Source organism: Pinus tabuliformis, chromosome J, assembly GCF_031772625.1.
Source record: "Pinus tabuliformis cultivar Carrire ecotype Pingquan chromosome J, CPIR1, whole genome shotgun sequence".
Classification (NCBI taxonomy): domain Eukaryota; kingdom Viridiplantae; phylum Streptophyta; class Pinopsida; order Pinales; family Pinaceae; genus Pinus; species Pinus tabuliformis.
In genome coordinates this window covers 234,482,249-234,499,197 of record NC_142295.1, presented here as the reverse complement: position 1 = coordinate 234,499,197, position 16,949 = coordinate 234,482,249, and the positions used below count along the sequence as shown (strand labels likewise).

General features: G+C 37.7%; 1 protein-coding gene across 1 annotated transcript; it reads right to left on the bottom strand.

Annotated features, from left to right (window-relative positions):
* Positions 1-4,495: 4,495 nt before the first annotated feature.
* LOC149226610 (chlorophyllase-2-like) lies at positions 4,496-5,895 on the bottom strand. The gene is made up of 2 exons (XM_089375331.1): positions 5,571-5,895; positions 4,496-5,475 (listed from the first exon to the last, which is right to left on the bottom strand). The coding sequence occupies exons 1-2, from the start codon at positions 5,835-5,837 to the stop codon at positions 4,729-4,731; spliced, it is 1,014 nt and encodes a 337-aa protein (XP_089231457.1). The 5' UTR covers positions 5,838-5,895; the 3' UTR covers positions 4,496-4,728.
* Positions 5,896-16,949: the final 11,054 nt, after the last annotated feature.

Below are 16,949 nucleotides of genomic sequence, written 5' to 3'. Positions count from 1 at the left end.
AAGATTCCCGTGTAGAACCCTATCAATAATGCCCAGGATATTGTTCAAAATGATGGATAGAACCCATCACCAGAGCCTTCTCATCTAGAAGATAAAGGCTTGGGACAAATCCTAACTAGTCCCACTTGTCATGTGCCTACTCATTTTCACTCCTCAACTACTCATTCATATTCTTCTCCATCTAAAGTGTCCAACCCCACTTCCAGTCACAAACACACTGTGTCTGTTGCTAATGTAGTTACTCATACTAGCTCTACTAATGCTCCTGCTACCAAAACTATTGTTTTTGTTCACTTTGCTTCTAAATTTGTTGATTTTGATTGATTGTCTAAAAATTCTTCTAGTCCCAATTATGAAAAGTATGATGCCCTAATTCTAGTCCTGTTTTTATAGCTACATCCATGAAAGAAGGAGATAAAGGAAAGTAGATTGGGTCTAGTGAAATTCTTGAGAATCATCCACATCCTCACAACAACCAATGATTTGAATTAAGAAGCTTTTTATTGAAATAGCTCATAACACCACTGTTTTCTCTTACAAATTTTGACTTATTATGTTGTTGATACAATTTTTGGGTTCTCATGTGGTTTTGGTGGTATTTTTGTGATAACTTTGGTGATCATTTCTCATGGACATTTACTATGCGCTTATTTATGGACATATTATATATAATTTGCAATTATTAAATGAGGGTCTGTTTGATAATTGGCTATTATGCGATGCATGCTTATGACAGGGGCATAAGGGATTATCATGCATGATTTCAATTTCTTTAAAATAGATTTTATGAAATATGATGGTATATATGGTTGTGGATCCTCCTTCCCTCTTGAGTCACTCGATGTTCCATATTTATTAGGAATCCAACATTGAATTTTGTTTCCTCCTTACCTATCCAAGTTATTTGATTATTGACCTGAGAAAAAATAAAATAAAATGGTCACATAACCATCTCAAAGAAAGCTTGACTATAAATGCTTTCTTGAAGAAGGAAAACAGGACTAAAACTTTTACACATAGTATGGTATGATCTAATTTGATTACTTTGATTTTGGGATAATTTGTTGTGTTGTTTAGATATTTGGGTCTCATAAAACCCTTGTTACAAAGATTATTTTAAATAGTAACAATGAATGGAGGTCTGAAAGTCTCAATTGTTGAGTAAGATATCATTTACTTTGGTCATTGATGATATTATAAATGATGTATATCTTTCATATGGATAACTTCATTTTGTGTAGTAATATACTAACGTCTAAAAGGTCTGATTGAGCCAACTGCAGTAAGGCCAAGGCTTATTTATTGTTCTTTGTAACTAGCGTTTGACTTATACAGTTCATAGATGTAGTCATTTGTAAAGGAGATTCTTGTGACAAATTGTTTTAATATGTTGAGTTTGAATTTATTATATCTGAACAATATTTTCAAATATACTCATTAATGAAAGACTTATTTCTTATCTTACCATCTTGTACCTTATTTCTACTATTTCTTTTTTTGACTTTCTTATTTGCAGTATCTTTTGTATTGTATATAAAATCTCTTTTGTTGATAACTTTCTATTTTAAACACAAACAATGAAAGTTCTGTTGAAGTTTATTTTACATGACTATGATTACATCTTTTGATTATTTGTCATACATGTTCTATTTTTTATAATTGTAAATTTACCTTCTGTTAATCACTTTATTTCTGTTTTTTATTTTATTTGCGATAGTTATTTATAGCTGATACAAATATAGAGATATGACAACCATATTGTTAGTTATATTTAACTATTAGGTTGTTACTTCGAAGTTGTAACATACTCTAAGAAGGCTATCAATTTCGAGTAATGTTCCCATATTTCTTGGTTTAGCCACCAAGGATTCGAAAAATGTTGAGGGATTAGTGTTTCTATTTCATCCATCAACAAAAATGTGATCAAATGGATTCAAATTTTGCAAAGAGTTTAGATAAACAAGAAAGTCATGAGCCTGACTATCTTTGGTATATTATTTGAATTGCACGATTTGATCAATTGCATAAACAAACTAGACATTCTCTTCATCATTGTTAGCATTGTCAAGCCATAGGGTATTTTCAAATTCCGAAAAGGATTACGTGGGGAATTACTTATCCAAGAGGATCTAAAAGGCCTCAAAATTTGAAGTCCTCAAATCTCAGCAAAACCAACACCAAGTTGTAAAGCTCGGCGAGCCGATTCCAACGACATGAAGAACACCTTAATATGATATGTATGAGGAAGTTATGCTCATCTAAAGTTTGGCACAAATAACAAAAAATATGCATAGGTGGGACCCACATGGTGCCACATGGCACTCCCATAGGATGCGATGTTGCAGCCCAATAATCAGGCCCAGGTGGGATCCATGGCAGCTGACGTGGCAAGTTCAAAGGACTTATGGCAGCGGGGGTTGTCTCAATCACATGGGGCATACAAACCACATATACCATAGCTTATATGGTTTAGAACATATCCAACAAATATATTTAAATTAAAACTAATTGTTATAACCAACACATACAACTAATATATGTTGTTATATTAAAAAAACAACAAATGGGATGCCATCGTGTTTGACCCATGTGTTCTCCCACAATGATATGCCTTATACACAATGCACCAACCGGTATGCCAACTGGCAGTGTTGTGTTATCTACACAACATTGAATTATTTAAACTTAACCATGCCATTCGATGGGAGTTGGACAATGGAGAGAGAGGCTAGTGTGCGATGGAATGGGGAACAAGAACCTTGAGCGCAAAGAACGAGGCCCTCCATAGGCACAGATATTGACGAATGTTTTGGAGAATATTCTAGAGCATATTACATGGAATACTCTAAGAGAATATTCTAGGAATATTCTAAACCATTGTGGCATAAAAGTTGAGGAGGTGACAGTCTAGAACTTGGTCAAGTTTAGACTCATTTTTCTCGAAATTTCAAAGGAATCCATTGGTGCAATTAGAATTTGGATTTTTGTAGCAAATCTAAGGGCTCATGGCAAAATCCTACATGTTTCATTAAATGCTTGGCACAAATTTTGAGGCAACCTTGCACATGTTAGATGGTGCTCGTGTTTATACTCTGATGTTGCAAAATTTTGAGGCAGAGCTGCTAGTATGGAGTATGCTTCACTTTGAGCAACGGATTTTGGGTCATCCCCAGATGTGAGGTATTTCCATGTACTTGCCATTATTTTGCTGAGATACTATAAAGGTCTCTCCACTTTGAAGCTGGGCCCAGAGAAGTAGCTTACACATTGTGAGTGAACTCCGTTAACAAATCTTGGTGCCTTGTCTATACTGCCTTCTTTTTATGTTTCAACAGGGATTTAATTATGGGCCTACCCATCCATTGTACATGCACTTACTCCCGTTGATCGATATTGCCTCAATCCCCGATTAACTATATTCATGGGATTGCTTTGTAAAGTTTGATCCCCTTACCAATGTCTAATTATTCTTCCTCCATGTAGACACCAATATTGACTTGATGATTTGCATTTTATTATGTGATCTTAACACCTAAAAGAACTTGAGGCTCACAGAGTCTTTGGCTAGATCTAGTGATCTCTAGGCCAACACAATATTTCTTGGCAAAGTCTATTTTGGGAGCCTCTAATGATAATAGATGAGTTGAGTCCCCGACCACTATTGCAAATATTCATTTTCTTCAACATATACAAATCTTGGTAAGTGGTCATCACTTCTACTTCATTCTTGGCATCATTTCCTAATTCGTAACCAATTGTGCTTCCTTTTGTCCCTTGAAATCTTTAACAATCTAAATACTTTTCTAGAAAAATATGATTTATTTATATATCAATTAAAAAATATTTATATATATTTGATTTGGAAATTTAAATACAATTTTTTTCATTTTAATATAATTATTTCGAAATATGATATATAGAAATCCATCTAAAGAGGTCACAAGAACCTAACCCCAAAGGTGTAGAGAAGAATTTAACCGATGACCTCCATTAACAATGGTGCTTTAGTGACATAAACTTACCAATTAAACTAACCTCAAGGCTCTTTTACATTTTAATATTTTAGATTAGTAAAAAGAAATATTTATATATTTAATTGAGTTTAAATATAACAAACTAAATAACTATCAAACCTTTTCCATTGATGTTTTGAAGCATTCTTTTAGTTGCTATATTTTGCTATTTACTCCATGCAATCATAAACAAATTATTTGATATTTAACTAAAACTTACTTTTATTTCCAATTTAAACACCATAATAAATATTCACAAAACTAAAATACACCCTTCACTTTTTTCTCTTTGCTGCATAATTGATAAAAGAAACAAAATATATATGAATATATATTTATTTAAATGGTTGAAAAAACTATTATAATTCTATTGTCAAATTAAGAAAAACTTTCACTTTTGTTAAATACATTAACTTGTTTAGTTACCTTAAAAACACAAACTAAATAAAACAATTTTAGTTACATTAACAAAACAAGCAACATCTCAAAAAGTTGAGCTCTTAATTAAATAAAACTATTTTAACACATACTAGATACACCTATCAATAACTACGTGTATGGCCTACTAAAAATATATTTATATTTATGTGCTTAAGTTTCAAATTTAAATTAAAAATTACAATGACTACGTGTATGGCTCTGCGTGATGTTATCCAGGTCTTATTCGTGAGAGAAACCCTACCGGAATGGATTCTGTCAGGCCGCGGAGTCCTGCTCAAACAGTAGACATCCTCTGAATAGGCTGAGGCAGCAGAGATTCTACTGCTTCATGTTCGACTTCCGAGACAAACGACTCCACTGGCTCGAGCTTTACAGGGGCGTGCGACGGATGAACGAGAACATCATTGAAGGCGCCGAAATCTTTTCGCAGACAGAAGTCGAGAAAAGCGACCATGATTCCACCGGAAAACCTTCGCATTGGCTCCCGCGCTACCCCGTTCTTGCAGAGGCAGTAACTCGTCTTCCCCCTCACCCCTCCAGTCTTGTCGTCCAAGAAATCCATATGCCCGTAATCCGACGCCACAAAATGATAAGCCGGAGCTGAGCATTCGTTGTAGAATTCATGGTGGTTGACCCCCTCCGGAGCGCAGGCAGGGAACAGAGGATTTCTCTTTACCGACCCCAAGCCCGACCCGATCACCAAAGTCGGGATGTCGGAGTCGAAGGAATGAGGTTTATAAGTGAGAATCCGCGGCTGAGTCTGCACGCCACGGTTCAGGCCATCCACTGGATCTACGCCCACTAGGGCCGAGAATTTTAATTCTGTTGTGTGCGCGGTTCGACCCAGGACCAGCCCGAACGCCACCTTGCCACCGCGGCTGTGCCCAGCCATGGCCACACTCTGCAAGTCCGGCCGAACCTCGTCGGGCAGGTATGAAGACAGCCCTTCCGGCAGCCAATTGCAGATCGCCGCGGCATCGGCTATTTCCGGCGTTGCATCAGCTCCAGCTACACAGTACATCTGCAAGTAAACAAATGAAAGCGGTTCCCGTTAGTCCCAGGGAGGGCATGTATATATACAGTGGCATGCGTATATACAGTGAATATATCATATACCTGAGGAGCAATTGCGATGTATCCATGGGAGGCGATGTGGTTTAGAAGTTGGGTGTAGAAGGAATTGAGAAGCAGGTAACCATGGAAGAAGAGGATGACAGGGTACTCTCCAGGTTGGTCTGGGAGAACCAATAGCAGGGGCTTTGGTGCTGCTGCCGCTGCTGTGTTGACTCCATGCGTCGTCCTCTGAGGTATTGTGAGGATTCGAACTGGGAACCGGCCTGGTTGAAATACTTCCTCCAATGGCTTCTGACCCTGCTGTTCCATGATTAATATCCTCTTTCTTTGTGTTGAAGAAAAGTAACACAAATATCCTCCCTGTTTGTCTTCCGGAAAGGTTTATATGTACGTTCCTCGCCATAAATACTATCGTGGAATTTTGACAACCTTCCTTTCCGTGACAAGATGCATAGGGGAAATTGTGATATATGTGAATTGGGTTAAATTTTGAAAAAAGTAGTGATATATTTAGTAGATGGGTTATTTATTTATTTTTTAAATTTCAATGCTTTATATTAGATTTTTAAACAAAGATAATGGATAAATTGGTGAGAGTAAAGGGAATTCCAATTAAGGGAAACTTTACTTTTCTAGCATAGATTCAAGATAGCTAAACACATATACACTAATACATATTTATTGTCTATTTGGTCTTACAGGACAAAAATGAGAACATAGATTAATTAGCAGATATGGTGTACTCCCAATGGTAGCCGAGCAACCAAAAACAATTCTTGAAATATGCATGGAAAGAGGCGCCTTTCCTCATAGAACCAACAAAAAGCTTTGATTGATAGGGGCAAAATAGACTATCCTGCCAAAAAAGCTAGACCATGACATAATACGCCATCGTCATCCCATTGGAAATGCCCATGCTAAGCTAACTAGAGACACGTGAAACACTGCTTGAGAAGTCAATCTTCTTGATACCGTTGAAACCATCCGCTCTTAATTCTCATCAGACAAGGAGACTGTCACTAGTGCATGAACACTAGAACTAGGCAACTCATCATGGCCACCACCCTCTGACTTGCAGGGAACATGGCTTTCTACATGCCTCAACCGGGCATCAATTCCATCCATCATGAAACACATATTAGGAAGCATTCTCTTAACATCCTCCAATGATGCAAAGAGATTGTATTTCCCCACCTTTTTGTCTATGAGAACTAAACCTAGCAGACTCTTCATTTTGTAATGAAGGGCTACTTAGTTTAAAAATTGTTTCTTCATGCTTCTTGTATGACCTAGGTCTAGAACCCATCCACCCAAGTCTTCAAGGAGCTCTGAGTTAGATATTGATTTTATTTCTTCACCAACCTTCATTTCCAAATCTCTGATTTCCAAATGCACGTCCGAAGGGATAACGTTGAAGTATGGAGCCTCCGACTCGTGTGGAAACAATCACGTGCCCCTCTAACCAACTCAAACAACACTTTCGCCACCCCTTCGACTTCTTCGACATTGTATTAGAGGCATGTGAGAGTCAACGAGGGACTAAGGTAGATCTTTATAGGGGTTTCCCTTGTCTGCAAAAGTACAAAACGACCAACCTCTATTTTTACCAGGTCAAGGCACCAACAAACAAAGTCGACACAATAGCCCCAAATAAAGTGACTATATTTGGAGAGCAGACCTCCAGCACATGCCAGAGGCAACATGAACTCCACGAAAGGTTTGCACTATTCCACCATTTGACCTATAAAATCCTCCTCTTAGGTTCTGAACCAAGCACAGATTCCAACCCAATAGACCACAATATGCCCCCTAGATTCAAATTTGAAACCCCCATATACCCACACCCCACCCCGCGAAAAACTACCCACACTAAATTTCCATAACAAAATATTGACAGAGTCAACAACAAGGCCATTCACGGTATGACACTAAAGGAACCGAACAACAAAACCCCAGACCCCAAACCAAGCAGACAAAAGACACTCAGGACAGAAGTAGAAAACAAACTGGGTCAAAGAAGAGCACACCCAAAACAACCAAACCCAGAGGGAACCACAAGCTACCAAGACCCAAAGACCCAAAGTCAGGATAGGGAAGCAAAACTTATAGACTCCGCACACCAGACTGCCATGAGATGCACTCTGCTCCGTCACCGAGCGACAAGCCCATGACTAGAACACAAACTTCCCAAAGCCTACGAGGGAAAGACTTAGAAATTCCCTCCCCCACAAAGGAAACCCACGGAGGAAGTCTGCCAGGAGAGCTCTCCCTAACTAGAGATCAACTAATGAGCAGACTGAGGCAGAGGAATAAACCCCAACACTCACACTACCTTCCATCAAAACAAGCCACCACTAGCAAATAAACACCATGTTCATGCATCCGAGGAGGACATCGCGTGCTCTTGAAATTAATGAATGTGTGATTGCCTTAGGGTCGTGGACACATAAACCCATGCCCTGTTCAATCTCCAATAACACCCCCATCAGGGGTGTCATTTATCATTAATAATAAGGGTTATATTTCAAATAATTTATTAATGTTTTTAATTTTCATATTTCATTGATTTATAAACATTGATTTACAACATAATAATGTCTTTAAATAATTTCCATTTTGATTTGCTTTTATCTATATTTTATTATGCTATAACATTAAATCTACCATATCGTTCATACTTAAAAATAATTATTTTACCATCTTATTGGTGTATGCACCATTTTATGTGTTACTTACTGAAAGCTTCTTAAAAAAGTTTAGACACATTGTTTTTATGAATCTCCACATAAATTTGTGTGTTATGAGCATTCTCGACTCGTGTTAATATGAGAATTCAAATCACATTTAGTTTACATATTTTATGTTTTTGAATCCCACATTCACCGTAATGTCATTTGCTTTGTTGTATTTGTTGGAAACAATGCTAACACTGAGAGGGGGGAAGGGGGTGAATTAATATTAAGGCTATTTCAAACTTTTCTGCCAATATATATTTAACATTTAAACTTGGCATCCATTCATGTGAGAAATCAACAATATATCATGTGTAGTAACATAAATCATCACATGAACACGAGCACCATGAGCAACATACACGTTGACAAAGAGGTTTAACATGGAAACCCTTCTGGGAGAAAAACCACCAAAGCTTGTTTTGTTATTGATGTAAAAATAAAAGCAACTACTCTATTACATCAATCTGTTTGTGAGCCACCACTCATAGGAAGCACCAACTCCCTTTGATTGTTTGCTAGCACCCACTAACAGGAAGCACCAACTCCCTTCTTTTGTAAACACCTGATTAACTTACTAGAAGCACCAGATGAAGCAGCATTTTTGTTTTGTTTCAGATTTTGGAATTGGAAGTTGTAAGATGACTTCAATTTTTGTGGGATCAAATTGTATTCCTACACAAGAAATAAGATGACTAAGAACAATCCCTATAGTTTGCAACATGCGACAGTTCATATTACTTAATGCAATGTTATATTCGTGACATATAATTAAAATCTTTTCTAAATTCTCCAAAGCTTCATGAAAGAATAACCATATATAAAGAAATCACACACATAGTTTTCAACAGATTCTTGAGCGAGATAAGAAAAAATGGCTAATAATATTCTTTGAAAGGTGGCATGAACATTGCGTATACCAAAGGGAAGTACTCTATTAGGAATGTGTCCCCTATGGAGAAGGTTGTTTTATTTTGATCCTCTGGTGCTATTTGTATTTCGCTATACCCACTGAAACCATCGAGAATGGAAAAGTACTTCTTGCTAGCTAATGTGTCTAAAACCTAATAAATGCATGGGAGGGAGAAGTAGTCCTTAAGGGTGGCCTTGTTGAGTTCTCTATAATCTATACAAATTCACCACTTCCCATTTTTCTTAGAGACTATCATGAGGGGTGAGACCCATTAGCTATTTGAAATTGGGCAAATGAAGTTGGCATCTAAGAATTTCTATAGTTCTTCTTCGACAACTTCTTTTGAGAGTTGGGTTCATTCGTATATGGGGATGTTGATAGGTCAAGCACCCTCATGTATGTAGATATGGTGCATACAAGTTTCAGGGGAGATGTTGTTCATATCATGATAGCTCTAGGAAAAGGCATTGGTGTGGTTTTGCAACATTTTAGGTATCTATTCTTGTTGAGATGTATGAAGCTGAGAATTTATTTACAAGGATTTGGTTGGGTTGATTTCAATAAAAGTGGTGTCAGATCCTAGTATATTTATGGCTGATGTAGAATTCTTTAGTGATGATGAGTTGTTAGGGTTACAATTTCCTTGAAAATCAGGGCTAAAAATTGTTGATGCCAGTTTCATTAAAATCTGATTTTGTATTAGGCTATAAAATTTCTCCTCCATCATTATCTTGCCATGCCTTAAGTGACCCTATTTTTTGTTTTCTACATCTATTCCATTACCAAAGGAGGGAGGACACCATATAAGAAAGCTTGATATGTTGTAAATGTATGTTATTTGACACATCTTATGTCAAAGATATACAATGTGGATATGAATGATGGCTTATGTTGATGTGCTCATTACATTTTTCAACCTATATCTTTGGATGCCATGCTAGCCAAATGCATGAATATAAATGTCATGAAAATGTGTTTCTTGAAAAAATATGCAAAGGTTAAAGAAAAAGGATATATGTGTTATTGCTTTTCACTCTGATCACAAGTCACTGAACATTGGTTATGTAAAGGATATATGATATGACAAGGATATATTGTTGAAATTGATTAACCTGTTATTGGTTTGCCAGTCCTGAATTCACCAAGTATGATGTGGCTTTATGCCACTCTCAGTCTTAAATGCAAAGCAATGAAATGGGAAATTTTGGCCCAATTGATGAATGCACCTGTCTGTATTGATATTGAGGGCTAGAAATTGTTTTAAGAAATTATGAAAAGTTTGATTCCCTAATTATAGTCTTGTTTTTATAGCTACATCCATGAAAGAAGGAGATAAAGGAAAGTAGATTGCGTCTAGTGAAATTCTTGAAGAATCATCCACATCCACACAACAACCAATGATTTGAATTAAGAAGATTTTTATTGAAATAACGCATAACATAATTGTTTTCTCTTACAGATTTTGACTTATTATGTTGTTGATACAATTTTTGGGTTCTCATGTGGTTTTGGTGGTAGTTTTGTGATAACTTTGGTGATCATTTCTCATGGACATTTACTATGCACTTATTTATGGACATATTATATATAATTTGCCATTTTTTTTTTTGAGTAAGATTAATTCTATTAACAAAGTAAAGAAGTATAATTACATGGAGACTGAAGTCAAGACTCTTCTCTGATGAGAGGCAAAACTATCAAGAAAAAACAGGTGAGAAGACTGACTGTAGGCAGTGAGTTCATGGTTGTGACAGAATTCAGGACCCACGCAGGGGACCAGGATGATACTCTCTTGGTACTTCATAGTTAACAAAAATATCAAAAAACACAGGAAAATCAAAAAACGGTATACATTGCAAACTTTCCCAGTGATAGGTGTAGCATAACCAAAAAACGAATCCGAGGAAAGCGCGCTAGTAATCTTGAGGTTCTTCCTCGATACGGCACCATCCATATTCTGGAACATCCCTTGCTTGAGCCACATTCTGATCGGAGGGACCAGGTGTTTAGTCAATTTAGTGTTCCTAAATTGATGTCATTAATTGTCAACCCGGGGCTCGTAAGCTGATGAAGTGAGGGTGTACTATATGTACTTAAGTAACTTTCTTAGAGCTTTTGTCGTTTGGGGGTGTTGTTTATGGTTAACTTATCTTCCTAAGATGGAGTGATGATTATAGACAGATGAGTGCAAGTGTGTGAGAGGTGAGTTCTAGATGAGTGAAAGTGTGTGTGATGGTGATTTCTAATTACTTGCTGAACTTGTAAAGGAAAAGAACTTGAAAGAAATGAATAAATTAAAATGACTTGAAAGTAAATGACCACGTTCTAATGGCATTAATCTCTATCCATACTGCTGCAAATAAAAGAAACAAGAAAATCACTTCAAGGATTGTTGTTAATGATTATCTCCTCCTAACTCCTTGCTTCTACCACATAGTACTGCGTAAAACACGATTAAGAGGTAGCTGAAGACAAATCCAAGAATTGATAAAAACTCTAATCTATTCTAATTGACAAATTGTAACACTAATAAGCCTTTTCCAACATACTGCTTCCTACATATGTGATTATGTGTAACAAGTGGAAAAAGTATTAGTATCACAAGCCAAGACTACTCAAATAAAAGCTGCAATTAATTAGTGTTCTGTTCTCTTGAAACATAAGCCATTCATGATAAAGAGAGCATAAATTAGTTAGTATCCAACTTGTAAAACTAAGCTAAAACTAGTCTAGAAAACAGAGTAAAAATGGCAGCATTATGAACAAGACATCTGCAACTACCATTAGATATTAAAGCAAACACAACACACTTAATCCCGGGTGAAAACCTGCAAAGAAGTAAATCTGATCAGTGAAAAGAAAGGCTGCAGCAATAAAGAGAAATCAAGCTATACATAACTCAAGAAAGGAAATTATGTTTGTAAAATAAAGAAATTGCAGAAATATGAACATGAAAATACTTTACAAGGCTAATACGAACAGGGGCCCTCCATTCATATTATCCACAGAAAACTCAGATGCTCTTAAGACTTCAAAACAGCGTTTCCATTACTTTATATGCAAAGATACATAATCCAAAAGTGCTGGAACAGCTCTTATAAAAACAGAGTTTGAAAACATGCCAAAATTCTCACAAATACATACACTACAACATCTGAAAAGGTAACATCAGCGTACGCAGACGCAAGTATATATAGGCATCTGTAAGATGGCCTAATACGTAAACATAAAAACAGAAAATGAACTAACTGTCATGCGTATTAAAGGTGCAATTAACACGTCATAGGCTTCGTGGTCAAGCTGGAGGTCCTGGTCGATATGGGCAATGAATCTAACATTAGATCATGTCCCCCACAGCTTTCAAAACATGGACAGGTCACCTTTTCCACCGACGTGATCAAACAGCTTACGTATCCACGTTAAGCTGCCTTTATTTGACCGAAACTTGACCCCCTTTGACCGGAGGTACAAATGACGTGGCCGGCTGAACTGATGGCACAGGAACCTCGAGCATGTATATTCCAACATGCCCATGTGGCTCATTCTACAAAATAGCACGTGGAACCTTGAGAACAATAAAATGGCTGCGGGATCATCAGATGGCTGCGGAATCAGCAGATGGCTGCGGAATACCTGCAAGTATGTCAAAAACTAAACAAAACAATTACCCATTAGCAAAGCTCACTTGATCATGTTTAATGACAACTAATGTAATGATCTGGGTGGAAAATGAGGTAAAAGAGAGAGGAAAGTGATGAAAACAGTAGGTAATGATGGAGGATAAGGTGTAAAGTAGGGACTCTACATACCCCCACTACGAGGGCATTGCATGTCCTCATGCAAAAACACTGATCAATCAACCTGCTGTGATGCCTCTGCCAAGACATCCAATCTCCTCTTCTTTCTCTGTGTAGACACATTCACCCTTGGCTTCTTTATTAAGCATCTGAACTTTAGGTTGATCAAGGCTCTGTTGAGCTTTTTGCATCTCTTCCTTAACTTCTTGTTATTTCTTTGCCACAGGCCCAAATGTAACATGGTGTTATCATGAATCATCTTATCCAATTTGGCTTGCTCTTTCAACTTCTCATTTTCTTGCGTGATATGTCGATTTAGAACCTCAATCTCAAAAAGTTCCTGTTTCAAGGAGTGGACTTGTTGTTCTAAAGGCTGAACATTACTAGGGCCAGCGGCTGCTTGCTCCAATGTTTCCAGATAATTATATACTTTTTGCTGCTCCGGGTCCACTTCAGGTGACTTTTTGGGACTTGGTTCATAATCAAATTCAGATCCATGTTCATGCTCAAGTTCATGTTCAAACGGACTTTCCTCACGTGGAGGAGAAGTCTCAATGTGCTCAGCGTGTGGAGGACTTGTAGCACCTTTTTGAGGTGAACTTAAGTCAATGAAGAATGACTGTTTACCCTTTGTGGCCCCTACTTTTCTATTTTGCAATCTGCTGCTCCTTCTTACAGAGGTAGTACTCTGTTTTCCTTTTGGTATTTTCTGCTTTTTTTCTTTTGGTACTTTTTGCTTCTGTTTTTCCTCCTTTTTGGAGAGAGCAGTTTTGTGAAATTTGGCCATTCTTTGAGCTAAGGGTTGAGTGTCTTCCTCACTAGTATCCTCAGGAGTGAAGGGAGTTTCTTGGACTACAGATTTACCTTTATCTTGCTTACGTTTCTTCTTCCCTTCTTTCCTTTTCTGAGCAATTTCTTGAGCAAGTTCTGAAAGGGTTTCAGAGATAATTCCTTGGGCTGCTTGGTTATCATCTTCAGTAAATCCAGGATCAATATCCTGTTCAAAATGTTGTATATCAGTTTCCTCATCAAACTGGTCTTGAACTGTTTCTTCTTGGGCAGTTGTTTCTTGGTTAACCCCCTCTCCTCTTTTTCTTCTACTTCTTTTTGGCACTCGAGGGGACCCTCCAGAAGTTTCTCCTAATTCTTGAAAATGGTTTCTTATGAGAAACCTCTCCCATGAGTCTCTTTTTGATTATAATTGTTCTTCTACCAGCAATTTCACAAGACCGTGATGACATAAATGTGCTTCAACATTTCTAGGGTTCTTTTGGACCATTGCACACATTTTCTTAAGACTTAAAAATAGAAAGTAAGGGAGGTTAATGTCATCTCCTAGAAAATGCATCATCACCTTTGCATGATAAACATATAAGACCCCAAATCTTCCTTCACAAGTGAAAAATTTCTGCACTAACAAGAGTAAAGTGGTCCACTCTTCTTTAACATAAGAAACCGGAATCCCTTTGGTAAAGATACTTGTGTCCATACCTGGGTTTTTCAAAATTCGTTTCCACTGCTGATCTTGGACTGCCCGGTTCTTAAACCACCTTTCTCCGGTCTGTGGAAGTGAGGTAGCTTGAGCTATGCTGCTTTCATTGACTGTGAATTGTAAGTCTCCTATCTCCACGTGACCATCTTTTTCTCTGAAAGACCTTGCAAAGGCCTTTGTCACCTCCTTATGGTAGCCTTTGAACTTCTGTACACATTGTAACCAATTTGCCTTTTGTAATGCCTCCTTGACCTGAGGATAACCCTCCAAAAACTTTGAACCTTCCGGTTCTGCCCTCAAGAGCTTCCCCATTGGCTTTTACAGCTCTGTTCTAGTTGAAACACGGCTTTAAAACGGCTTCACACAGTCAATTCACGGCTTTGGTTTCAGAACACGGCTTCAACAAGGGTATTACACAGTGAATTCACGGCTCTGTTTTGGAGCTTGGCTTTAAAATGGCCTTACACAGTGAATTTACGGCCTCAACACAGGGGATTATGGGTTCAACTTTGAATACGGCCGTAACAGACCCCACTGGTGATTTTAGAATTAGCGGAGAGGAGAAAAAAACAGAGTATGGTGAATGGCAGCGTAGTGAGCACAGCATAACAGAGTGTGGTGAATGGTAGCACAGCGTAGATGGAATAAAACATGCGAGTGGAAATGGGAGTGAAATGATATGAGCGTAGGGGGGTAAAAGGATTAATGAATGAACAACGGCTATGTCCTTAGATCTTGGCTTCGGAATTGCACTTGGCTGCATGAGTTAATGTCGTGGAGACGTAGTACATTAGGTTACGTCACCTAAGTACGAGATCTTAATGGAAGAAGCAGCCGGAAGTGAGATTTAAAATCGTGGTAATTAAGGACTGATAGTCGTGGATGATACGTGGATATATGGTCTCATGGCTAGTAATCATTACACTTAGTGGCAAGAAACATAATTTAGAGAACTTTGCATAATGGAATAACTGTTAGCTTAGGATTTGCTTAGGATTTGAAACATACCTCAGATTCCCGCTTAGATTTGCCTCTGATAACTTGCCACTTAACCCTTCACTGATTTTTGCATGACTATTTTCCATTTTGTTATTGATGACTACTGTGCTGTAAAGAAATTTCAAACAGACTGTGTTTTTTATTTGTGCAGGTACAGAGAGCTGCAGAATCATTAGATGGCTGCAGAATCCTCAGATGGCTGCGGAATCTGCAGTAGTAGCCTCCAACTGCACAAAAGCAACTTTAGTTGTAAAAAAAAAATGACTTTATTGATGAGATGGAGTGTAGTGGGTGGATGGATGAATGAAAACAAATGAGGTGGAGTGAAAATGAATGAAATGGTGGGTGAAATGGTGGTGATTGATGAAATGAGATGAAATAAGGGAGGAAAGAAATTTTTTTTTCTTTAGAAAACATGAGGTGTCAGGTGACCCTGATTTTCACCTCAGGTTTTCTGTATGAGACTGCCAATCAGAGATTGGTTTTCAGGCTCATACATTTATTCTTTTTTTTTTTTTTTTTTTCAAAAACCAAAGCTTTAGGCTGATGGAGGAGAAGAATCCTTCTCCACCAGCCTGATTGCAGAATCTCCTTTGAACAATTTGACAAACTCTTCTTTTGAGAATGGCTTCTGGTAGATTTTCAAGCAGTGGCCATTCACAATAAGAGGAGTATGGAATTCATCGATAGTTTTTACTCGAACTGCTCCATTGTTAAAGACTTCATCAATCTCATATGGCCCAAGCCAATGAGTTTGAAACTTTCCTTTGAAGTCTTTGAATTTTGAATCAAACAATAGAGCCCAATCTCCTTTCTGAAACTTTCTTTCTTTGATATGACGATCATGCCATTTAGATCTTTGGTGCTGAACTAGATCGGTCCTTAGAATTGCATCTTGTCTCATTTCATCTAGCTCATTTAGCTGGTCCATTCTGTGTCTTTGAGCTTCTGAGAGGCTCATTCCCAATTGGACTGCCATCTTGAAGGTCTTGATTTGGAACTCAATAGGAAGCAGGACTTCCTTCCCATAAACAAGTTCATAGGGAGAATGTCCTGTTGTGTTCTTCCATGTGGTCCTATAGGCCCATAAGGCTTCAGGGAGCCTTTCCGCCCAATCTCTTCTATGAAGATGAACAGTCTTGGTGATAATGCCTTCAAGAACTTTATTGGTAGATTCCACTTGACCATTGGATTGCGGATGGTAGGGAGTAGATGTTCTGTGCTTAATCTTATATTCCTCCATCATCTTCTCCATCAAATTAGATGTAAACTGGCTGCCTTGATCTGTCACAATTTCCCTTGGGACACCAAAACGAGTGAAGATATCCTCAAAAAGAAATTGAACAACTGAATTTTCAGTGGCAGAAGGCAATGCTTTTGCTTCTACCCACTTAGTAACATAATCAGTACAAACCAGTATATATTTCTTTTGCTTTGATGGTGGATTAATTGGTCCAATGAAATCTAGAGCCCATTTCTCAAAGGGTT